Source organism: Dromiciops gliroides, chromosome 1, assembly GCF_019393635.1.
Source record: "Dromiciops gliroides isolate mDroGli1 chromosome 1, mDroGli1.pri, whole genome shotgun sequence".
In the NCBI taxonomy this organism is placed as follows: Eukaryota; Metazoa; Chordata; class Mammalia; order Microbiotheria; family Microbiotheriidae; genus Dromiciops; species Dromiciops gliroides.
The window spans coordinates 679,278,381-679,303,111 of NC_057861.1; the positions used below are offsets into that span (position 1 = coordinate 679,278,381).

Here is a 24,731-nt window from a genome sequence, read left to right on the forward strand (position 1 = left end):
TGAGACAACAAAGTGAGAGAATAATAAAATGGCTTGATTTATTTTTATTAAGATAAAAAGGAATGCATAGGTATAAGTGTCCAAATCTTAATAAATGCCAAGCAAGGGTAATCTTTAAAAAAACTAATAATAATTTACTAAACCATCTACATATTCTTCTCATAAGCTTAAAGTTAGAAACTGGGGTCAAATAAATAGGTAGAATTTTTGCTAACTTCCTGAGTTTTTTCCTCTGCCTTCTCTACCCAATATTTCCTTTTTGCCTGTTAATTCCATGGATATTTCATATCTTTTCTTTGTGGGCCAGTCACGTCTCCCTTTAGCAAGTCTTCCTTTCTTCCCTGGCAGTAACATTAGTCAACAAAAGAAAAAGGACATTTCAATAAATACAAAGGTGAGTGAGCTATGTTAGTTTGGGATTGAGGAGGCTTTTCCAAATACAGATCAATTAAACTTCTGAGTTTGAAGTTTGATACAAAAGCCCATCCATTTTTGGACCAAGGACTTGACTTACAAACAGCAAGTTCTCCATATGCACCACGATTTGGGGTTAATTAAAAATGTGATTGTACAGGTGTCTCCTAATTTTTAGAAAATCTGATTTACAAAACAGATGAACTAGAAATTCTTTGCTTTACCAAAAAACTGACCACAAATTTCCTTTCAATTAGATATGACCCAAAAGGCAGCAGTGGCACAGTGTAGAGAGGCCAGTCTTGGAGCCAGTCAGACTAAATGGAACATGCTGGCACTGGACCATAGTGGTGTAAAAAAAAATCACTTAATGTCTCAGTATACTAGGCAATTCTTTAAGATTAAAAGCTGTAAAGGAGTCAGTGTTCTGCATAGGCAGGGAGAGATCCCAAACTAAGAGTTCCTATACCTGATGAAAACAAAAGTCTGGACCCAAAAACAAAAACAAAAAAACTGATCTAGTATCCTGAAACATCTGTTTACAGATCAATTACTTATGAATAAAAGTAGACAGAAAAGTTTAAAGCTAGAGTGTTCATAGTCACTGTTCACTGAAGACCAGTTCAAAATGAAGATTAATTGATTCAAATTATAATGGAAGTCAGTGGGAAAATAGAATTTTAATGGCACATGACTTGTCAAAAACAATGCTACTACATAAAATAAAGTAGGCCTATAGTGTTCTTCAAATCATAACTGCAGTATGGAATCACAAGATCCACATGGCCAAAATATTCTTTTATACAGATGGGACTATCATCCTCCTTGGTGGAAGAAATACATTTTGGTTTTCCTAAGGAAAAATGGCTTCAGCCTTTCAAAACTGCTGCTTTCTCACCTTATAATAGGCCTTGGCGTTGTTAAAGAGCAGCTGAAAGTCAGCAGTCAGCAGGTTAACGTCATCATACTCTTCCATTTTTAGTTTTTGTTGAATTTTCATCAAGTCGATGGGCTGAGAAACCACTTCATAATAATCTGGTTGATTTCTGTCAGAATGTATAAGTGTTACATTTACAAATTAATCGACATATCTCACAAATTACTTTTAATATCTTATAGAATTATAATATCCTCTAAGATAGCCTTTCACAGATGAGATTGAAGGGCATATATGTCAGTCCATTTCTATCTCCCCTATGTAAGAAAATGAGTGGGGGCAGCTAGATGGTGCGGTGGATAGAGTACTGGCCCTGGATTCAAGAGGACCTGAGTTCAAATCCAGCCTCAGACACTTGACACTTAGTAGCTGTGTGACCCTGGGCAAGTCACTTAACCCCATTGCTTCACCAAAAAAAAGGGGAAAAAAAAAGAAAATGAGTAGCCAAGCTAACAGTACCTTTTTTGTTGCACAAATGTGGTTGAAAAGGCTGATTCTGGTCTCATAGCTCTTTCTAAACCTATCTTTAGTTCATAGGCCTTTTTACTGTCAAACAACCTTTATTGAGTGCTTATAATGTACATGACATTGTGTTGGAGTATGGAGGAAAGATAGAAAGGAATAGGTAGGGGGCGGCTAGGTGGTGCAGTGGATAAAGCACTGGCCCTGGATTCAGGAGGACCTGGGTTCAAATCTGGCCTCAGACACTTGACACTTACTAGCTGTGTGACCCTGGGCAAGTCACTTAACCCCCATTGCCCCGCAAAAATAAATAAAATTAAATTAAAGAAAAAGAAAAAGAAAGGAATAGGTAAATATTGGCTGTTAGGGAGCTTCTCTAATCTAAATAAGGAATAACTCAGGTGAAAAGGGCATACCTAATGTGTACCAAAAACCGAACAAGTACAGACTTATTATGGCTAAAATGATATGTATTACATATATTATGTGTATGTATATGCAGGTGTGTATACATACACACACACACACACATATCCATATGGAAACAAACACAATTTGCATAACATTGTGTTAATGGGGTGATTAGAATGCTCAGAGATAGGTTTGTTAGTGAAAAGTTTAACAAAAAAAGTCCTATTGGTTCAGCCAAGTCCTAATTCTGTCTGATAATGGCACTTTTCACATGGTAGTTATTCTCTGTGAGGTCTATTTATTATTTTTAAATTTTACTTTGAACTTAATAACCCACAAATAGATATTTCCATATATATGTATAGAGCATTACCATATATATATATATATATACATATATATATACACACATAATAGAACAGAAAATGAGTATTGTACACAAAATTGCAGATCTCTAGTATGTGCACTGCTTTACTTTTGAAGTATAAAAATAAGTTCAACTTGTAGTTTTCAAAGCTGTGTTGCTGGTTTCTGTTTCTTTTTGTCCTTCCTTTCTTCTCTCTTCTGCAGTTTTAAAAAGCTGTCTCTCTTTCTATTCTATTCTAATTTATTCTATTCTATTCTTTTCTTTCCTTTCCTCTCCTCCCCTTTCCTTTCACTTGCCTGCTTGCTTGCTCTCAATATCCATTCCCTTTTGCCTTCCCATCCTCTTCCAATGGGGAAAGGGGAACAACAACAACAAAAAATAAAATCTTTCTAACAAATAGGCATAGTGAAGCAAAACAAATTTCCACACTGGATGTTATGAGGCCTATTTCAAAGCATGAGGGATGTATTTCAAACATATGTAACATCTGCCTTCTGAATTCACATTCTCACATTTTTCAAAACCCTCCTTCAGCTAATAGGAATCTCAATTAAGGAGGGCTGGATCTCTAAGAGTGCCTGAGAACAGATTTCTCTGTAACATCAATGGAACTGGACCCTAGGTTGGAGAACTTGTACCAAGACTCTGTCACTGCTCCGCCATGTATTTTGAATTGGTAGTTTGAGGGAGTTCATCTCAGGGAGTTTTCACAAAATTTGTACATAAGCAAGACCTTAAGAAATACATGGTATGATATGCCTTGCAAAATTTAAAGTGCTATGTAAATTTTAGTTTTTATTTTCAGATAATCTTCTTCTCTTAATTAAACCTAAGATCATATGAGTTTCTGGAGATTCCACATGATACTTCTTTAAGAAGGCATGCTTAACTTGCTATTCAATGAAGCCACCAGTCTACAGAGTATTATTTTGTAATTATCAAAGAGCTGTGTTTGGGACTTCATATAATATACTTAGGAAGCTACTGGAAACTGGAATTTCTAATAGAGGAGTTTAAAAGGGGCATTTTGGTGTTAAGACTCTGGGAGATGCCCTTAAAAGGGCAATGCTTGATCAACTTGGAGTGAGAGGACCTATATTCAAAGCCCACTCTGCACCTGATAACCTGTGTGATGCTGTGCAAACCACTTCTGTCTCTGAGTCTCATTTCCCTACTTGTAAAAGTAGGAGGCTGGATGAGCTGAGGTTGCTGATTTCATGATATTACTTGTGAGCTCATGGTACTCAGCTTTTTGAAAGGAGGGTTTTTGAGCAGAGCTCACAAAAGGCACTTCTAATTGGGATTTTAAAGGCTCAGAGATGAAGCATGTCTTTCACATTTGGGAGATTGTACAGGGAATCCCTTGGATAGACCATAAAGCCTAGGGACAAGAGGCGTGAGGAGTGAAATGAGCACAGTGTCTTGCACATAATAAGACAATGAAAGTTTGATGAACTAAATTTTATATTGAGAGGCAGTGTGGTATAGGGTATAGGCTAGAGTCCTAGACTTGGAGTTGGTAAGATATGGGTTAAAATACTGCCTTAGATACTAACTGGGAGACCCTGGGCAAGTCATTTAATTTCTTCAAGCCTTGGTTTCCTTCACCTGCAAAACAAAGGAGTTGGGCTCAATGGTCTCTAAGGCTCTTTCCAGTTCTAAATCTATGATTCTATGAACTGAAGGAGGGAAGTCAGATTAAAAACACAGAAGCGCCATCCTCTGGCCTCTCTGCCCCATCTCTGCTCTAAGCTAGTCTTGTTTCAAGCTGTGCTTTCCTTTAGCCTTGATGAATGAGTTCAACACCTCTTCTCAAGTACTATTTGGGATCATTTCTCCAAGAAACAACCTGGCAAACATTTGAGACACTGGATGGCAATGTATTTGTTCCATCAAAACTATCCTTGTTTTACCTTCTTTTTGGTGCCCTGATAAAGAGTTCACATAGGAGCCTGCCCTGCTCATCTTTGTAGTCTCTTATAGTGTTGTAGAGTTCATGGCACACAGCAATCTAAGAGCAAAAGAAAGAATGACAACAATCAAATAGGAATATGAAGCTGTGATGACAAAGTACTTTCCAATTAAAGAGTTATTCAAGTTAAAGAGTGAGGGGAAAAGCAGATGGACTCCTAGGAAAAGACTATGGCCCAAGGAACTTTAAGTTTGAAACATGTTTTAATACTTTTATCCATTTTTGTAAAATTTTTTTGGTAAGACTTCTAAAAATAACCCTTAATGGGCAGTAAGCCATATATTAACAGTCTTTACTAGTTAACAAGACTTAAAAAATATTTTTGAAGTCTTCTGAGTGAATATATTTTTCTAAAAGGGGGGAAAAGTTCTTACATCAGTAAACTTCCAATAAAAAAAAACTGATGCAATCTCCTGAGAATACCAAACAAGGATGAGAAAAAATAGTCCTTAAGCCTATAACCTCCATTATTCAAAGAGATGCAAAAAAGTCATGGGAAATGAAATTGGTTAAGAATGTCTGACCAAAGTTACTTACAGGATCCACAGTGGGGAGATTAGAAAGTCGTCTCCTTTTTCTGCTCGGGCCTGGTGTTGGTACAGAGTGGTGACCATCATCAAAATCTCCACTGATACTGCTGGAAGGAGACGTAGCCCTTCGTCTCTTGGAGCCCATTGAATCCAACTTCTTCTATAATAGAATGATTAGCAATGTTCTTATATTTAAATTTAGGACTTGGAAGCAAAGCCTTCTGGGGACCATTTGCTACCAAGATTTTGATTCACTCAAGGCACATTACAGTAGCTGTAAAAAGTTTAGCAACACCCAAGTCATTCCAATGCAAGTTGCTGGGCTATATCACTAAAAAGCCTCATAACAAGAACAAGGTTTTTAATTAAAGGCAACCTTCAGTTGCACATCAACTGCAGTGGGGCAGATACAGTAAATCTCATTAACTTGGACATATTCAAGCAAGCCTGAGCTAAGGTTAACCCATGGCAAATGAACAGCACACACAAAACTATAAAGGACTAGAGGATATTTTATCTGCTTAAGAGAAGTATTCTCAAGTCCTTTAACACTATCTCTTTATATACCAAAAATCACTCTATTTTACCTACTCATTCAAGCAGGCTCAGTAGAATTGTCCTTAGAATTTTGGTTTGCGGGGCAGCTAGGTGGTGCAGTGGATAGAGCACCAGCCCTGGATTCAGGAAGACCTGAGTTCAAATCTGGCCTCAGACACTTGACACTTACTAGCTGTGTGACCCTGGGCAAGTCACTTAACCCCCACTGCCCCACAAAACAAAAAAAACCAACCAAACAAACAGAAGTTTGGTTTGCTATTCATCCTTGGAAATATTGGAATTGTACCTCTATAAAAAGTCTGTAATTCAGACTGACCTTCTTCATTGAGTCCAAATTAGTAAGGTTTTACTGTATTCTTGCATTCTGGAACTGAAGATTAAGGGTTGTCTGCCAAGAGGTGAAACCCACAAATACAATGCTTAGTCTATAGTAAGCAATCTAAAAACTAGCATTGTGGATACTAAGCCTTCCAAAAGGTTTTAATACTACCATTCTCTAAGGAGATTAAGAATGTAGGCAAGGCATGTATCAAGAATGAAAGAACAGATGGGTAGCCCAAATGCTCCAATAGTACTCTTAAGATTTTAAAAGGTGGTCTCTAGAATGTTTAGCAGATCCTCTGTGAAGGATTTATGGAGAGATGTGGAGATGAATAACACAGGATGAGACAGAGGTATGAGATAAGGGTGAGCTCTATTAGTGAAGGGAGTACCCACGTATCTGTGTGTCTCTCCCTATTCTTTCCTCTTCTCTAAACAAAAGTTACTATTTAACAAACAGACTAACCACTGGTACCATTATTATGGTGCCAAAAACCATGATAAATCAAGTGATATCTGGAAGGCAGGTGTTTATAAACTGTTCCAGAGATCCTAGAACATGAATACAAGATCATGTTAAGGACAACATGCCTTGGTTGCTTAAAACAAAAATCAATTGTTTGTGAATCAAACAAAAGGCAGTGACATCTAACTATGAAAGGTTGAAAATCAGCAACAGCTTGTTTGTTTTATAGCAGAAAACATCCTCCTCTGCTCTCAAAATAAAATACCCTTTAAGACCCCTAAATTATATGGCCAAAAGTTAAATGGTAAATCATCTCAAATCCAAATTCCTTTTGATAATTGTATTCTTTTTATATTTGCCTGCTGATGAGACTTTTATAGCCACACCCCCACCTACAGTAATCTTCCAAAAGAAGACCAAAGTACAAATGCTGTATTTCACAAATATATTACATTATTATGCTATTGTACTTATTGGGAAGTGAAATTGTGTTAGTCTTTTTATACTTCAGGCCTCAGGACTAACCTTTGCAGGTCAGTAAGTTTTACCAACTGTTTAATAATGAAACATTCCAGTTAATGTTCATACTTGTAACAAAGAACATGGTCATTTATTATAATTTTTTACCCATTATAGTCAAAAGAAATTAAAAGCATTAGAATTTCTCTTTAAGTTTCTGGGCTGTTGCTAGGTACCAGTCTCTAACATTAGAGTTGTAACTACCAACTGCATCTCTGCTAAAGACAGAAGAGACTGACATATTAAAGGGGGGAGGGGGAAGGGGGGGTGTTAAGAGGGAGTGCTTCATATTTGCTTATTTAATTCAATTAGGAGACCCCAGTGTCAACTGAGATTCCAATAACCCTGTTCTAAAACTAAAGATCCTACACCATTTATTCACACCCAGTTTTCCTGTGAATCCAGGAAAAGTCATTGAACATAAGGAGAAACACCCTGGTTGCCAGTGACACTGGGGAAAAGTGCTGTTAAAGTTTCTATCAGCCTATTAGCCAAGCCTTCTACTGGCTTTTCATAGGAGCAGAAACTAGGGGTACAAATTACCAATTGAGGAAAATTGTGGGATTTTCACAACTCTCCACCTAGAGGAAAGTCTGTACGTAGAGTTTTTAATGTTTGTTTTATCAGCTCGAAGTGATTGTGAAGGTATTTAGAAATAATACAATAGTACTTGTTTCCTGTATACCAGATCTACTGTTAGATGTGGAATTTTAAATGGGCTAAAATGTATTTCATATATATAGGCCAAGGTTACAAAGTTTAAAAAAAATCTGATAAACGGTCAATACATTATAAAAAAGATGAAATACTCTTGATACAATCCAATGAATTTGATGAATGTGAAGGGCTCATTAAATGAAAAAGGTCAGAAATGAGCAGTGAAGGGTGAGCATGGGAAGACAGGAATAATGGAAGCGGGTGTGTAAATGACCAGGAATTTACCAGATTTACCAGAGTACAACCAGCGCCTCGAAAAGCCAGTCTCCTCATAATGTCTGAAGGCCAAGTTAAGCTAGTGGGAGAAGGCAGAACTTTAGAAGTGCTGAATCGGCAAAGGTGTTAATATATTCAAAACTGAAAGAGAAGAACAGAGATAGAAAAGGGAAAATAAAAAGGAAGGGTCAGAAAAGGTAAAAAGGAGAATGGATAGAAAGCATTTAAGTAGAACTGTTTAAGAGGGAATACAATGAAAAGTTGGAAAAAGGAAAACTAGTAAACACCTATAAAACAAATTCAGAATAACTAAAAATCTTCAGTCACCAAGAGGTGATCAAATTTGTTTTTTTAGCAACTGCCCCACTGCACTTTTTATGCTGTAACTAGGTAAGTGTAAACAAAATAGAATTTGAAGCCTAAATCTTACAATATGGAAGGACAGCTTCCGAACACTTTCTCAGAATACCTCCTATAAGCATCTTAAAAATGCATAAGCATGTTTATGAAAAAAATTCATGTACTGAAATAAAATGTTTAAAAAGTGGCTATTTATTTATGTGGGTGAAAAAAATCTAGAACACTCTTCACCAGTGTTGTTCCCATGATGCAAAAGGGAAATTTCTGGAGTTTAGTTCTCTGTTAAAACAGCCTTGGCTGCAGGCATAAATGTGGAGACTAAAACAGTTTACAATGGGCTGACAAGCTCGTGTCATTCACCACCAGTTAGTAAAGACCGCATACCCTGGGGACAAACCTAGCACATTTTGAATAGCTTGAAAATTTTTGAACTCACCTGTATAGCTATTAAAACTTGATATCCTTCAGAAGAAAATACAGTTATATTTTAGATACCTCATATGTCTCCAAAAGCTACAGAAGATAGTTAAAGACTTTTGAACCACTAAAATGTGACAGATCATGCCTTACTGAATTTTTTTTATTCGAAGCATCTCTTCAAGACAATACTCACCAACTGTTTAAACAAACTTTTTCCTTAACAAATTAGATCTTTAAAATGTATCGACATCCTTGCAGGGTATAATAATCAAGAATCACAAATAGTATTCTCATGAAGCTCATGTGATTCTTTTAGAAGAATCCACACAAAACTTAACAATTTTCTTTTTTTGAAAAAGGCAAGACCTCAACGAATTACAAAGAAATGATAATGAATACCATTACTCTCATTTCCCAAATACAATACAGATCAGGAAAAAAGATTCACCTGGGATGTGAGAAGTACAGGTAAAGTACCTGAATAGTAGAGAAAGTTAATGGGGTAAAGTAAGAAGGGGAGGCTAAACTGTCTAAATGTAAGTAGATCATAACATAGATTAGTTTAAGATTTCTACATCTTTGTAGATTTTTTTTAAACTTTCTGAGTTTCCTATGTAGTACCTGTCAATAATCTTTCTTGTGAATCTTTTTCATAAGAATTTACAAGAGCAGTAGCATAAGACACAATAAGAATTAAGTGTCAGGAAGATCTGTGTTCAAATCCTTCTACCAACACCCGACAAATCATTTATTCTCTCAGTGCCCTCAGGCAACTCCCTAAGACTAAAAAAAAACGACAAGATCAGTTGCTGATCTGCAGCACCAAAGAGTTTCTTCGACCAGATGGTCTTACACCAATGAAATCGAAGGTCTGGACTAAACAATAATAACAACAGTAACAATAAGTCATAGTCTATATTTCACTATATACAACTGCTTTTCATTTTTTCTGTTAAAATATTTTGAGAAAAAAATTAAAGCATGTAGGAAAATGTGCACAGCATTCAAGAAAAATCTAATTTTTTGTAATGCTACAAGTATTATGTTAAAATAGCTGGTCAGAAAGTAAGGAGAAAAAATCCATCGAAAAACAATAGGGTTTTAAGAGGCCAGGTTGAAAAGTGCAAAAGGAAAAAAACAGCTGGGGAGAATTCTTGTTACAACATCCCCATGAACAAAAACAAAAGGATACTGTAATGACGAACGAAATTCAGAAGGTAAAATGAAGGGTTTTTGACACTGGACGAACTAGAGGAAACAACAAAAGAAAATTACTTGACACCATAAATAAAATGCCAAAACAAGGGACACAATACGGAAGTAGTCCTGAGCCCAACTGGTTATTAAGGAGGGAATTTCAAGAAGGTGGTGACGGGTTCTGTTTGGAATTCTGAACTTTCACAGAATTTTAGCTTAGTTTCGCACCTCCTCTTTGTTTAGCAAGGTAAAGAGGTAGGGTGGAGGGCTCCCCAGGAGACAGGTCCCCCTTGGCCACCGACGGCGCCTCCCACCTAGGACCAGCCCCTCTCGATTCTCCCCTCGGTGACCCCAGGCAAGCATCTTCTGACAGCCCCCTGGCCCCCACCCCGGGTCCCGGGCAGCGAGGATCCCGAGTAAACTGACATCTGGAGACCAGGTGGAGGCTCCCCGAACTCAGGAGAGCCTGGGGCCCCAGAAGGCACGGCCCGTGGGTGCGGGGGTGCCGGGGGCTGCTCTGGGCAGGACGAAACCCGCCTGGCGGGGCTCATCCCCATTTTACAGAGCCAGAAGACAGAGGCACCAGAGAGGGAGGGGGGGCCCACGCAGCCGAACCTGGGGGAATAAGGGCGGGGGGCGTCGGGAAGTTAGGAAACAGGAACTACGGGGGAGGGGGCTTCAAGTCCGCGGGGAGGCGGGACGGGGACCCTCTTCAAGAAGGGGGACCCCGACCTCGGGGGAGGGGTGGGGGATGGGGGCCCCGTCCTCGGCGAGGGGCCTCGGAGGACGAGGGGAGCGGGCGGGCGGCGAGAGGCCCCCCGGCTTCAGCCGGGCTCCCGGGAGCCGGGAAGGCTCCCTGTCCCCGGAGCCGCCACACAAAGGGGCCCCGGTCCGAGCGGACCCGGCCTCGGCGGCCGCGGCCTCCTCGGCTGCCGCCGCTTCCCCGGAGCTCCGGCCTTACCCAGCTGCTCCGCCGCCTGCAGCCCCTGCCGCGGTCCCCGACCGCCGGCGCCGCGCCCGGTCCTGTGGCCGCCACGGCTAAAGCTGGCGCTGCCGCTGCTCGGCCCGCTCCTGCTCTCAGACCCTCTCGGCTCAGGTCCGATTCCGCTCCTGGTGCCGCCGCCGCCGCCGCCGCCGCCGCAAACCCAGCCGCACGGCCGCCAAGCGAGACCGGCCCCGCGCGACCGTGCGCGTGCGCGCGCCCTGGGGTGAGGGGGCAGGGCCGAGCAAGAGAGAGAGAAGGGCGCGGGGGCGCGAGCGGCTCCGAGAAGGAGCGAGCGCGAGCCCAGCCAGGTTCTGGCGCGGGGCGGGGCGGGGCGGGGCGGGGTGGGGCGGGGCTGGAGGCTCTGGCACAGGCGCGCTTTACGGCAGCGTCTTCACGTCGTGACGGCTCTGCTCTTCAGTCTGCACGTGGCGTCTGAATCGGCCGGACGTGGTAGCTGCTTTCTCCTCCGCCACGATGAAGCGGCCTAGTGAGTGTTTGTTCCCCGGGCGGCGAGAGTTTTGGGGGCCTCGAAAGTAGGCATCTTTCGCCTACAGCTGGCCCCCTTCGCCTCCGGCGTTACTTGTTCCTCTGGAGCCCGGGGTGGAGGGTGCGGGAAGCGGGTTGGGCTGGGCCCGGGGCCCCGGCGGCCTTCGGTCTCGGAGGTTGGGGGCAGTGGAGAGAGCCCTGGAGCGGGAGGCAGGCTAACCCTGGGCTCGAATCCCAGCTCCCCGCTTTCTCCCCAGTTTGTGGCTTTGGACCAGGAGCGGAGCGGACAAGGAGGAATTGGGCCTGACTGGTGGGCTCTGGTTGCGGCCTCGCTCTTAAGCCCGGACCTTGCTCTACGGCCCGGGTTGGGGCGGGCGCTGGGCCTGAGGGCCTGGGGGTTGGGGGAGTTACATCTGTGCAGCTGTTGCAGCCTTTAGAGTGAATGATTCTTTGAGCAGCCTGTCTGAAGCAGGGACCGTGGGCTTAAGGGGACTTTTATACCCCTTTAAAAGTCGCAATTCGGTTTCCTAGACATCTTGTGAAGACGGTAGTGCTAGTATGCTTTTGCCTGTTTTAATGGGGAAGGCACGTCTGAGAATAAGGGACTTTCTACGGGGTCATACAGCTAGGGGCAGACCCATATTCAGTCATTTCTTGACGAATGTGCTTTTCCAGGACTGCGTGCTGCCTGTATGCAAAAATAAATTGTAAGGCCCCGAGCCATCAGTTAGGGGAAATCAGCAAGATAAGTAGAATGAAAATTAGATTAAGTAGAATACCGAGGGTCGTGGAATCAAATAAACTATTCATTTTTATTTAGGATGGAGAATGGCTTACTGAGGATTGAAGAACCTTGAAGGTTTGAGAGGAGGAGGTTCAGGTTGATCATATAGATGAAAAGGACAACTTGAGCAAAGGCGTAGGGGTGGGAAATGCAAATTAATCCAATTTGGCTGGTTTAGAGTCTCCTTCATTAAAAATGGATTTCTTAAAATCATAAATTAGTTCTGTAGGCCTTTTCCTAGGGATTTGATTATAGCCAAATAATGGTGGCCAGGAAGGACATGTGTTTTATGTCTTTTAATTATAATTACTGACTCTTTGTTCCCTAGTTTTTGTAGTATACAAAAGAGGAGGGGATGAAACTTTAAGAGCCCCAGTTCTGACCTTATGAATTATTTTTTGTTCCTAGAATTAAAAAAAGCAAGTAAGCGCATGACATGTCATAAGCGGTTTAAAATCCAGAAAAAGGTGGGTCTTCTGCATATACTTTTGGAGATGTATTTAGGATGGATCTACCACAATTGCTGGTAGCTAGTGGGCTCATATCTACAAAGATTGTTATTGGTAGGCAGTAGACACTGGATTAAAAAAATACAGAAATAAATTTCTACTATTGGCAAATGTTCTTCTCAAGGGAGAGGGGAGGGAGGGTCTCATCTCTGGTGTGAGAAATAAACTTTGTTGGTCTAGTGTGTGCATTGGGGTGTGGTGGTGATGCTGTCTGAGCAAGTCTGATGTATGAGAGCTAGATGTTAATGAAGCTGTTACAATCTGCAGCCTTTTTTAACCTTAATGGTTGCCTTAGAGTTCAGTTAATACCTTCAAAGTCCAATTGTTTTTGGAATGTGACTTGGAGCTTAGTGACTTAAAAAAAATTTTTTTTAATTGTTTTTGTTGAATAGATATATTCCTGGGAAGTTATAAACCAAACTAAATAGCTTTATTAAAATAGGTACGGGAACATTACCGAAAAGTGAGGAAGGAAGCCAAGAAACGTGGTCACAAAAAAACAAAGAAAGATCCTGGTGTGCCCAACAGTGCCCCCTTCAAAGAGGCCCTTCTTCGGGAAGCCGAGCAAAGAAAGCAACAGGTAAGAAGACTCAGAAAGAGGCAGGTTTTTTTCTCACCTTTGAGAAGGTATTCTTGGGGAGATTAGAGTAGACTTTTTTAATGAGGTAATAAGAATATGATTAATGATCCTAAGCCTTTTCTTTTCTTTTTACTTTTTTTTTTTTTTGGCCTGAGAGAACAGCTTGAAGAGCTAAAGCAGAAACAGAAACTTAACAAACATAAGGAACAAGGACAGAAACGAAAATGTGATGAAAATGATGTTGCTTCATCAAAGACTGAACCACCAAAAACGGTAGAATTGGCTTTATTTTTGAGGGGAGATAATTGGGTTGCTTGTTTGTTAAAAGAACGTAGTGTCTCCATCCAGTCCAACAGCATTTGTTTACCTACTAGGTGGTGGGCATACATTTATCTCTTTGAAAGTTGTATCTCCCCTTCGAGTAGCATTTGAAGACAGACACTTTTTTTGTCTTTTTACTGAGTCTGGCATGGTACTTTGCACATAACAAGTGTGTGTGGGGGCAGCTAGGTGGCGAAGTGGATAGAGTACCGACCCCGGAGTCAGGAGGACCTGCGTTCAAATCTGGCCTCAAACACTTAACACTTACTAGCTGTGTGACCCTGGGCAAGTCACTTAACCCCAATTGCCTCACCAAAAAAAAGGCGAGCGTAAATTTTTAAAAAGATATTAGCACTTGGGCTGCAGGTTCCTCAACTGTAAAATGTAGGATTAGATTGATTTTGAGATTCCCTTCTTATCTCTAGGTTTATGAACAAATGCTATATACGAAATGTGGACTTTCCCCCAAATGCAATTTAGAGGACAGTGGATAGTTGGCATCATATACTGAAAAGATAAAGTGTTGTCTACTAAAAAGAAAATTGACTGGTGAGTCAGAGGATCTGGTTCAAATCCTGTTTCTTATATTACCTGTGGAACCCAGCAGTTCACTTAACCTGGACTTGGGTTTCTTTATCCATAAAACGAAGGGATTAAAGAAGATGGCTTCTGGGGTCCCCATTAGCTATATAAATCCTATGAACTGCTGATTCAAATGCCTTCTCTGTATAAGAATGCTTTCTTTATACATGCCTTGAGGATATTTATGAAAAGAGATGAGATAAAGCAGTCTTTCACAAATACTTCTAGAAGCAGTTAGTTGGCAAAGTGGATAGAGTATTGAGCTTAGAGTCAGGAAGATTGGAGTTCTGATCTGGTTTCAGAAACTTTTCCTAGGTGTGTGACCCTGGGTAAATCACTTAACCTCACTTTCCTCAACTGTAAAAAGGATAAACAGTACCTACCTCCCAGGGTTGTTGTGAAGATCAAATAAAGATATCTGTAAAAGTGCTTAGGAAGTGCCTGGCACATAGTAGATGTTATATAGATGCAAATACTCTTTCCCTTTCTACAACAAAGTATGTTTTTAGGCACCTAGTTGACTGAGCAGTAAACGTCCTATAAGTATAACTTCCTAACTTTTTATTGTCAAAAGAGCATTTGGCTTGGTAGAACAAAACATAGCTGTCAATTCTGTCTGTAAGGAGACTTGCATACATGCGTAAAGAACACAACTTTCCTTGAAAAATCATTAATGCTGAGTATGAAATATAGGTGTATCTATCTTCTCCAAAGGGGGTTACCACTATCATGAAAGATGGTCCAGTATAGAGCCCAAAAGGAAGAGGGATTCCCTGTGGATCAGAGATCTTACTCTAGTCTGGTGAAATGGAAGACCCTTTGTCAGAATCAGGTTTTTAAATGCATAAAATATATAGGCTTAAAAAGGAAACCGATTATATTGAAATAAAGATATGACCTTTTTTTCTCATCAATATTCATGGACCCCTTGGACACCCTGTCCATGGACTTTCTTGGAGGTTGTGGACCGTCCAGGTCAAAGGCCCTCACTGTGGTGGATAAGATCCTCTAGATAATGTGTTTGTTTCTGATACTGGAATCAAGTATCAGAATGATGTAGGGTCTTCTTGGTGAGATCTATAATTGAATAAAACAGTCCTCATGGAAAATATCTACTTTCTGGACTATGACATACAGTTGGCTGGCCAGGCTGTTGCTGGTTTTCTTTTCCCTTTTTCGTCTCATTAAGTTTTTGTTTTTTGTTTATGTTTTTTTTTGTTTTGCAGGGCAATGAGGGTTAAGTGACTTACTCAGGGTCATAACGCTAGTAAGTGTCAAGTGTCTTGAGGCCAAATTTGGACCCAGGGCCTTCTGAATCCAGGGCCAGTGCTTTATCCACTTCACCACCTAGCTGCCCCTCCCATTAAGTTTTTTTGTTTTGTTTTGGTGAGGCAATTGGGGTTAAGTGACTTGCCCAGGGTCACGTAGCTAGTGTCAAGTGTCTGAGGCCAGATCTGAACTCAAGTCCTCCTGAATCCAGGGCTGGTGCTTTATCCACTACACCACCCAGCTGCCCCTCCCATTAAGTTTTAATGTATTTATATATGTATCTACAGGCTGCATGGTTGAAATGCTGATCATATAGTTAGGAAAACCTGGGTTAAAATCCCCCCTCAGTCAATTTATAGTTGTGTGACTCTGGGCAACTCGTTTCTCTATCTTGTAAAGTGGAAGTTAGAACGCTCAGCTCAGAGCTGTTAGGATCAAATAAGATAATGCATGAAAGTGCTTTGCCAACCATGAGGAACTAGATAAATGAGAGTTTTTATTATTTAGGACATTATGGGTGGACTGTAAGATAGGTGCAGAATTAAATACTGGGAAGTGGGCTGTGTTAGATTTGGTAAATTAAACAACAGTCCTAAGTTGGTCCCTACAACAAAAGCCCCATCTTTTAAGTAACATCAGTATTCTCCTGGTTAATGCTTTATGGTTGCAAATTTTAACACCACAGCCTCCAAAGAATTTAAATTCCCTATGAGCTCCTTTCTTTCTAAGTGCCTAGAACATAGTAGATGTTTCATAAATGCTTGTTGATAAGCTGTAGCCTAGAGGGCAGTGGAGATAGGGTGAAGGTAAATAGGCTGCAACAAATTTTTAGTTATCTTTTATGCCAGAAGTGACATGAGAAACCATCAGGAATTACATGATTAGCTGGTTAGCAAGAGTAACGACTAAATGCTATGCTGGTCGTTGTGCAATGTAAACTTAACTTAGAAGGCTTCAGCAGAGGGTCTGTGGGAAAACATGGTGGGGAAGAATCACATAAGACTAGGTGACATTGATGGGTGTTTTTTTGGACCAATATAGAGAATGCCCACATTGATGATACATAGTGATTGAAGTGTATGGAGTTAAAGGTTAACTTTATATAGGGTTCACCATAATGTTATTAGAAGAGTATTAACATGCAGGAGTTAAAATGATCAACTTTTAAATTTTGTTTTATTTCCTATATTCTTTCAAATTCTGATTTTGTGTTTTTCTCTCATCATACAGGAATTTGTGGGAAGAAAGGCAACGCTATCTTGCAGGGCAGTCAAGCAAGGTTCAAAAAAATCATTTTGTAGAGAACTTCAAAAGGTATTTTTACTAAGAGGTGCCAGTTTTCCCTCCTAATCGTATAAAAAGTGACTTTCAAATGTTCTTAGAATAATACAACTGGAAGGAGCTTTTGGCTCATCTAGGTTTAAAAGATTAGAGAGACACTTTTCTTATGCCAGTTTCTCTCATTAATTAAATAAGGATGATGTTTGTTCTTCTTGACCGTTATAGAGGTTAAGTAAAGGATGTACATTTAGTTCTGGTATCTTGTTTTGGCATTCAAACTGGAGCAGTTGCAAGAAGGTGACTGGAATGGTAAAGGAACTGGGGGTGGTTCTGTTGAAAGTGAGACTTAGACATATTGTTTGCACTTGTGTATTTCTAATCTTTGTTTCCTTAGGTGATTGAGGCCTCAGATGTTTTGTTGGAAGTTTTGGATGCCAGAGATCCCTTAGGGTATAGATGTCCCCAGTTGGAACAAGTCATTATGAAGACTGGAGGAAACAAAAAACTATTCCTTGTCTTGAATAAAACAGGTATGCCATAGATTTGCTCATTAAAACATGACCTTTTATGGGTTCTAAGTAAGGTATGAGGAAAACATCTAATCAGTCTGAAATACCATTGAAGACTGTAAGATCCAACTCTGACCTCAGCATAGGCAAATATTCATCCTTTCTAGTTGCTAAAGAGCATACCATCTAACATCAAAATAGCATTTAGTTGTTGGACTGCTGATGCTTACAACACTTTGTACTCTAAGTATATGTTAACCTGATTTATTTATTTTTTCCTCTAGATTGTCTCCCTGATTGGATAGGTTGTCCAGATCAGGCATGACCTCCACCTATTTTATCCTTATCACCAAGAAGATTGCATTTTAGTAGTGTTCAATAAATGGTTGTTGATGGTATATGAATTCCCCATGTCTTGGTTTTGAAAATTCAAACCAAGAACTTGGACAAATTTTAACCAAAATATTTCTTAGAAAAATTACAGAGTGTCAGTGATTTGACTCTTGGAACTCAAATTAGCCTGGGACACAAATCTTAAATTACTCTTAGGAGTAGAGGCTTAAAATCATTATCTAAGGATGGTGCCCAAATTAGAATCTAGGTAAAGATAAATCTTACTTAATGACCCCCAAATTTTAGCATGTAAATTTTCTTACTGCTTTCAGATCTAGTGCCAAAGGAAAATTTGGAGAAATGGGTCCATTGCTTGAAGAAAGAACTCCCAACAGTTGTTTTTAGAGCCTCAGCATTTGCAAATGAAAAGATAAGGCTGGTAAGGGTACCCCTTTGTGTTATTGGGAAGATCTTCCTTAGTTCTCTGCCTAATCGTTTGGGTTGAAATGTGATGAACACTGAAAACTTGATGGAATTGTGAAGATTACAAGATCCAACTCTGATTTCACCCAAAGAGATTAAAATTAGAGAAATTCTTATTTCTGTCCAAAACTTTTCTGAAACCAGTTATGCTAACCTTATTCGTGCTGGTATTGTGATTTTTGTCCGCTATCTGGGTACAAGCTTTGGAGATCAGGTGGACTGTGAAGAAGACAATAGTAACTAGTAAAAGGAATCTTGGGGAGAGGGACCAATCAGACTGGCTTACTCAGAAAGGAGAATCATAACTATTTGAACCTATAGGTTGTTCTTTTCAGTTCTGTAATGCATTATTTCAGTTGTGGGGAGGGGGTGTTAGAGAATAAATATTAGTGCCTTCTGTGTGGCAGACACTGCTAAGCAGTGAGGACACAAAATGAAGAAAATTTACATTTGATGTTACTTGGGGAGGTTGGTGGGTTGGTGCTATTATTATCCCCATTTCATATTTGAAGAAACTAAGGCAGAGAGAGGTTAGTTATTTGCCCAGGGTCACACAACTGGCAAGTGTCTGAAGCTGGATTTGAACCTGTACAGATCTGTGGCTCTAGGCCCAGTGTACTGTCTACTGCATCACTGTTATGTCTAGATGTCTTTTCAGCTAATCATTTTTTTTCTTGCCCAGAATATTTGCCATTCTATACTAGAACAAAGCTTCTTTTAAACTGTGGTTCTCTACCCCATATGGGGTCGTAAAAAAATTGGCAACAGTAAAAAGATATATCTACCTGTTTTATATACCCATATACCCAGGGTTGCATAAAAAAAATTCTAAGGTGAAAAAGGTTTGGAAGTGGAAAAAGTTTAAGAAGGCTTGTATTAGTGATATTGACAGCTCAAGAAGATAACTAACTTGTTTGAACTTGAAGCCAGGGAAGAAGAAACTGGACCTCAGCAGGCATGGCATGTGCTTGGGTGGAAAGAGCCTTTTAACACTCCTCAGTGATTTTTGCAAGACACAAAATAAACCCATTCGAGTTGGTGTGATTGGTGAGTTTGTATAATCATAACTAGCAACTTTTTCGAAACTAATTTGGTTGCTTAAAAAGTGTTATTTCACTTTAAAGGGGGGGAGGGGAGATGCTTGGAAGGTAATATCTACAATGTGGATATGAATTACTAGTCTCAACTGTTCTTGTTTAATTTGAAAAACATCCTTTGGTACCTCATAAACGCTTAATAACTGAAATTGATTTAATCTGCTTTTTTTTTTTAAGCAAATGAGCTTTATTGAGGGGAGATATTCTCTTTTTTTTGTGAGGCAAGGTCACACAGCTAGTAAGTGTCAAGCGTCTGAGGCTGGATTTGAACTCAGGTCTTCCTGAATTCAGGGCCGGTGCTTTTTCTACTGCGCCACCTAGCTGCCTTGTTTTTTAAAACTCAGTTTTGTATTGGTATCTTCACTATTTTTCTCCCAGAGAGCCATCCTATTATAGCATATAATATTTTTTATTATTTGTTTTTTGTTTGTTTTGTGGGGCAGTGAGGGTTAAGTGACTTGACCCCAGGGTCACATAGCTACTAAGTGTCAAGTGTCTGAAGTCAACATTTGAACTCGGGTTCTCCTGAATCAAGAGCTGGTGCTTTATCCACTGTGCCACTTAGCTGCCCTCCCAAATAACATTTTTTCAGTGTTCTATCCCTCTGGTGGTCCTACCTCTGCCAGGGATTTGGGGATCTTTTATTTTTTTGTAGTTTTGCAGCATGTTCCATTTTGGTTGTTTTGTGGTTCTTTTCCATTTTATTTTGTTTCTAGTTCTGCTTACCTTACTCAGCTGCATATCGTGTAAATCTATGCTTCTGTCTTATTTGTCATATCTTAGAGCCCAGTATTTCATTATATTAATGTATCGCAATTTAAATTATTGCATTCCCTAATCTAAGGATATCTAATTTGTTTCAAGTTCTTTGCTACCACAAAAAGTAGCACTACACATTTGGGATTTAAGACTAGTATTAGAATATTTAGATCAATGAGTATCTGTCCTGACCATTGTTTTGAGTGAGAAATGAAGATAAAATTGGTCTTACTTTTAAAGTGAAGATAAGAGATCCAACTCTGATCTCACTCTGAGCAGGCCTCTCAACTAGATTGTCAGCAGACAGTCCGGTTTTATTTCATGCTTCAGAAGATGTTTTTGTCAGTGCCAGTGTTGTGGACACAAATACAGATAACCTTTCTATGCTATGTGAATTTCCAGTTAATTAAATTGTAAAATAATGATGTTTCTTTCCATTTGAAGGTTTCCCAAATGTGGGTAAAAGCAGCATAATCAATAGTTTAAAGCAAGCATATGTGTGTCCTACTGGACCAGCCATGGGTCTTACAAGGTAAGTGGCTGAAAAGTGTGGAAGGTCTTTGGGGTATCCCATGAAGAAAGTTGTACTTTCTCAGTGTGTCCTTTTAAACTGGACATAATTAAGGAGGTTGCAGTTTTTGTAGGGTTTCAGTTAAAAGGAGAACCTGTATTCATCAGTTTTTCTGGTTACATGAACACCAGAAGACATGGTATGTTTTCCCTATAAATGAGATTCATTTTCTGTGTGAAAATACTTAGGGGTTTCAGATGTCATCCACACATGAAGCATATGATGACACACTGGATCTGATATTCTATGTTGAATTTATTCAATCCAACCCTGAGCTTCATGTTTGCTTAGGTTCTCTTTCTTTCCCTTCATTCTTTGAAAGTCTTAAGTTTTTACCCATTCATATTCTTCTTTAGATACATGCGAATTGTCCACATTGACAAGAACATCACAATGTTAGATAGTCCGAGCATTATTGCATCTCCTTCTAACTCTGCAGTTGCTCTTGCTTTGAGAAGTCCTACAAATATTGAAGACAGACCGATATTAGATTCAGTTACTTCAGTCGTGGAACACTGCAATAAAGCACAGGTAATATGGTCTTTTCTAGTTTTTCTTGTATTCTCATGAGTATCTAGAGTGCTTTAAGGCCATTTATATTTTGATACAATGCAGTTTTCTAGCCAGAGATAAATGTCCTTGGAGCCTTTTGATTGAAAACATTGGGTGATCATAGGAATTGGTTTTTTAACTAGATGAGGATTTATTCAGTAATTGTTGTTGTTCTCCTGACAGTCTTCATTTGTAGGGAAATGAAACACAGGACTGTTCCTCTTGAGTCATTTCATACATGCATATCTAATAATGTAATTAGTTGGTTTTAACACCACTGCCACCTTAAAACTCTTAACAAAACCTATGCTGAACCAGATAGATGACTTATTTTCTTCTTTCAGCTAATGTTACGATACAACATCCCAAGCTATAAAGATTCTCAAGAATTCTTGACTCTGCTTGCACAGAAGAAAGGAATGATGCGGAAAGGTGGCCTACCCAAAGTGGAGGAGGCTGCTAAATTGTTCTGGTCTCACTGGATAGGGTAAAGTTTATTTTAGCTATTGAAAATTATTATTAGTGTTGTATTAGATTCACAATTAATCTTTATCTTTTTTTTTAAATACTAGTCCCAAAATGAGCTACTATTGTCAGGTTCCTGCATCACTGACTCTTTCTTCACATCTTACTGAGGGTATTGTAGAAGATATGCAACAGGGTCTTGATCTAGAGGAGTTAGAAAAAAACAATGTGGGTGCCATTAGAGGTTAGTAAGATCCTTGCTTTCTTGTTTTGTTTAGATTCATGTAATCTATTAAGGATTCATTAGATTTCTTTTGCTAGCCATCAGGAGTCCCAGGATGTCAAGTAGCATCTTATTTGAATGCTCTGGTCTGACTAATGGCATAATAGAGGAGAAAGATGTGCCTGAGGAATTGCCGAGGCAGGAAGAGAGTGAAGAGGAGGAGGAGGATTGTCTTTATGAAGAGGAAGAAGAGGACAGTGATGATGAAAATGATGTTGATGTAAGATTGGTTTTAAGCAGCCGCTTGAAATTCCCTTGGTACTTAAATGACCCATCAGGCGGTCTTTAGCCTTCACCAGACTGCCAAAGTGGTTGAATACACAGAACCGTGAAAAACCTCTGATTTAGCCCAACCTCAATATAATGTACCACATTAAGAGATCATCAAATGATTACTTGACCTCCAGTCCCACCCCCTCAATACCTTTTCAAGGCAGCCTGACCTATTCTGGAGATAGGTATTATTTCTGTTTGGGCCAAAGCAGAAGAAAAACTTAAAAGAAAAGATGGCTGTCACAAATAGGATGACTTGCTCTCTAGGCAAGTCTTCTCTTCTTCAAACCCCAGGCCTCCCCAGTTCCTAAAGCCTTTCCTCATGGCTTGATCTCAAGGGCTTTCCCTTTTCTGTCTCCAGCCTTACTGTCAATACACCTAGAAGTGCATTCATCTAGGTTATCTTCTTTTTAAGACTGAACACAGCTGCTTTCCAAACAGCCAAGATAGCATTTACTTTGGAGAGTTTGTAGGCCATTAGATCTTTTTGTTAAGTTGGGTCACCTGCAGTTTAGATAACCAAGTCACGAATTTTAAAGTCCTTAATGGACAGCATTTCATGTTTCATGTGCACCTCACTAGAGAACTTCCAAGATGATAACTGAATCATGAGTGACTGCTATATTTTCAAATACACCTAAATAGCCTGTCACTTAATCCATATTTACTATCTTGTCTACAAAAATAGCATGAAAAGGGGCAGCTAGGTAGGTGGCACAGTGGATAAAGCACTGGCCCTGGATTCAGGACGACCTGAGTTTAAATCCAGCCTCAGACACTTGACACTTACTAGCTGTGTGACCTTGGGCAAGTCACTTAACCCTCATTGCCCTGAAAAAACCAACATGAAAATCTTTTAAATGCCTTGTTAAAAATATGGGTATTCCCTTGATCCATCAGTCTTATCTTTAATCCTGTCCAAAAAGTAATTATAGTTAGACCAACATTACCTATTGCATGAAGCAGAATTTCGCTAATTTTCACTTTCTCCCTTCCCCACGTTGGGTGTTGTCTCTCCCTCCCCCCCCCCCCTTTAAAATTTTTTAAATGAGGATATTTTCCTTCACTCTTCTGAGTGAATTCCTCTTCCAATCTCCTTGACTTAACTTTGGCAGTAACACTTGCCAGGTCTTTTGGTACCCTGGGTTGCAGTTCATTTGGGCCTTGTGATTTGCATCCATTGAGGACAGCTCAAGCTCAGTGCTTTTTTCCTACTTATTCTCAGTAGCAATTCCCTTTTATTTCTTTTTGTCTTACCTTTTGTAGTCTAAAGATTCTCAGAGAAAGCAAGCATGTTAAGAGCAGAATAGCTGTCTACTCTTTATTGTCCCTTAAATAAGTCTTTTTCTTGCCTTACACTTCACTCAATAGCCTCAACTCCTGAGAATACTCCTTACCCAAATTTTAGGTGAGACAATAGGCTGAGTCCTTTTTTATCACAAATCCCAGGCTTCTTGTATCCACTCCAACAGTAGGTGTTCTTGCTCATGAGAATTAGGTTAAGAAAAGAAGTTTCAACTTGTTTCCTCCACCAAACCTTTGGAATTATGAAAATTGTAGAAACAGATCAAATAATTATTAACTGTTCTACCGCAGGCTGAAAGATAGCTCTAGCTGATATTGATATCATTGAAAGCCTCCATCATATTTCTGTCCAAGACTTGTGATCTGTTCCCCAAATTTCTTTTATCCGTTTGGTCTGTAAACTCTTGTGACAATATCCCTTCTGTTTCTGGTGATCCTTCCCCAATCAATCTCATACTTCTCTAATCCCTTATATAGTGTTACTCTTCTCTCTCATCCCAGTTCTCAACTCTATTTAACCTTTAAAGTGCCCTTCTAGAGTCATTCCACCCTGTTTCCGTGATATTTTATGGGATAAATTTGCCATATCTCCCTTACATTAGGATCTCTAGTTTATCTTGCCTACCATTGCACATTTGTGTGAGATTGTCATGGGTTGTATTGCTTTAAAGAAATTCAAATCGTTGCTTGGGGGTGGTGGGGTGGGGAGTTGTCTCCTATTTATTATTGTATCTATTATGTATCCCTTCCCAGAAATCATTTGTTGTTTTCGTAATTTTAATCTCTTCTACCCTTACCTGTATCATGAACTTCAACTGAACCTTTAATATTTCCTCACAGGAAAGAAGCAGGTTAGGGACCAAAAGACAGAAAGTTGAAGTACCGTTGGAAGAAGAGCTCCAGTCAGGTATGTTGAGAGTTAATGGGTCCTACTGTTTGCAGTACCAGGATTTGCTAGACATTTTCACAATGCTGTTTCCTTTCTTTTATGAAGGTAAAAAGTTTGGTGCTGGAGGAGAAAAGTCCATTCATGTGGATGAGATAACAGAGGAAGATGACGACACTTACGATTTTAATACAGATTATGTGTAATGAATCCTAGTCCCTTATGAAGTTCTGGAGTCACTGTTGACTTGATTGCTGAGCTATCTTGATACAAGATAACTTTGTAAATATGGCAGGAGAAACATGTATGGTAATTATTTGTAAATATGTGAAACTTGGACAAATGGGTAGGAGATAGGATGTCAACTTTTTACATAAGTAAAGTATTTGTCATAAAATAAATACTTCGTCACCATTGACTTATGTGTCATTTAGGCTTCATAATAGTATCCTGAGGCATTATCACCATTTTATATATTGAAGTTCAGGTTGAGTTGTTTGGCTTAACAGTGTCTCATACGCTGACACTATTGGTCTTAACAGATTCATTCT

The 24,731-nt window shown here is 39.7% G+C and overlaps 2 protein-coding genes and 4 non-coding genes across 19 annotated transcripts in view; 5 read left to right on the top strand and 1 right to left on the bottom strand.

Annotated features, from left to right (window-relative positions):
* The window catches only part of PBRM1 (polybromo 1), a 107,600-nt gene extending 96,625 nt beyond the window's left edge, over positions 1 to 10,975 (bottom strand). For 6 of the 12 annotated variants that reach the window (XM_043964944.1, XM_043964928.1, XM_043964917.1 and 3 more), the window contains exons 1-7: positions 10,829 to 10,975; positions 9,863 to 9,918; positions 8,687 to 8,763; positions 7,900 to 8,031; positions 5,101 to 5,253; positions 4,505 to 4,602; positions 1,313 to 1,460 (exon numbers count right to left, since the gene is read on the bottom strand). In XM_043964944.1, coding sequence (XP_043820879.1) covers positions 1,313 to 1,460; positions 4,505 to 4,602; positions 5,101 to 5,253; positions 7,900 to 7,947 — 447 coding nt within the window. In that variant the 5' untranslated portion in view covers positions 7,948 to 8,031; positions 8,687 to 8,763; positions 9,863 to 9,918; positions 10,829 to 10,975. The remainder of the gene's footprint in view (positions 1 to 1,312; positions 1,461 to 4,504; positions 4,603 to 5,100; positions 5,254 to 7,899; positions 8,032 to 8,686; positions 8,764 to 9,862; positions 9,919 to 10,828) is intronic. The other 6 variants (XM_043964955.1, XM_043964937.1, XM_043964888.1 and 3 more) reach the window with 3 other exon arrangements.
* Positions 10,976 to 11,211: 236 nt separating this feature from the next.
* GNL3 (G protein nucleolar 3) lies at positions 11,212 to 24,598 on the top strand. 3 transcript variants are annotated; one of them, XM_043979014.1, is made up of 15 exons: positions 11,212 to 11,339; positions 12,531 to 12,589; positions 13,074 to 13,211; positions 13,374 to 13,484; positions 16,614 to 16,697; positions 17,059 to 17,194; positions 17,839 to 17,945; positions 18,916 to 19,036; positions 20,290 to 20,377; positions 20,773 to 20,947; positions 21,313 to 21,455; positions 21,541 to 21,677; positions 21,755 to 21,936; positions 24,135 to 24,201; positions 24,289 to 24,598. In XM_043979014.1, exons 1-15 carry the CDS (start codon positions 11,327 to 11,329, stop codon positions 24,384 to 24,386), a joined length of 1,659 nt encoding a protein of 552 aa, XP_043834949.1. In that variant the 5' UTR covers positions 11,212 to 11,326; the 3' UTR covers positions 24,387 to 24,598. The 3 variants fall into 3 exon arrangements, with proteins under 3 accessions (XP_043834949.1, XP_043834951.1, XP_043834950.1); XM_043979015.1 differs by having other exon boundaries at positions 11,284 to 11,385; XM_043979016.1 differs by lacking the exons at positions 24,135 to 24,201; positions 24,289 to 24,598 and having other exon boundaries at positions 21,762 to 21,936.
* On the top strand, positions 17,245 to 17,321 carry LOC122737800. Its single transcript, XR_006354573.1, has one exon. It is a non-coding gene; the product is annotated as a small nucleolar RNA SNORD19 (small nucleolar RNA).
* Positions 18,002 to 18,081, top strand: LOC122737853. Its single transcript, XR_006354606.1, has one exon. It is a non-coding gene; the product is annotated as a small nucleolar RNA SNORD19B (small nucleolar RNA).
* On the top strand, positions 20,051 to 20,122 carry LOC122737801. The gene has a single exon (XR_006354574.1). It is a non-coding gene; the product is annotated as a small nucleolar RNA SNORD19 (small nucleolar RNA).
* On the top strand, positions 20,624 to 20,700 carry LOC122737802. Its single transcript, XR_006354575.1, has one exon. It is a non-coding gene; the product is annotated as a small nucleolar RNA SNORD69 (small nucleolar RNA).
* Positions 24,599 to 24,731: the final 133 nt, after the last annotated feature.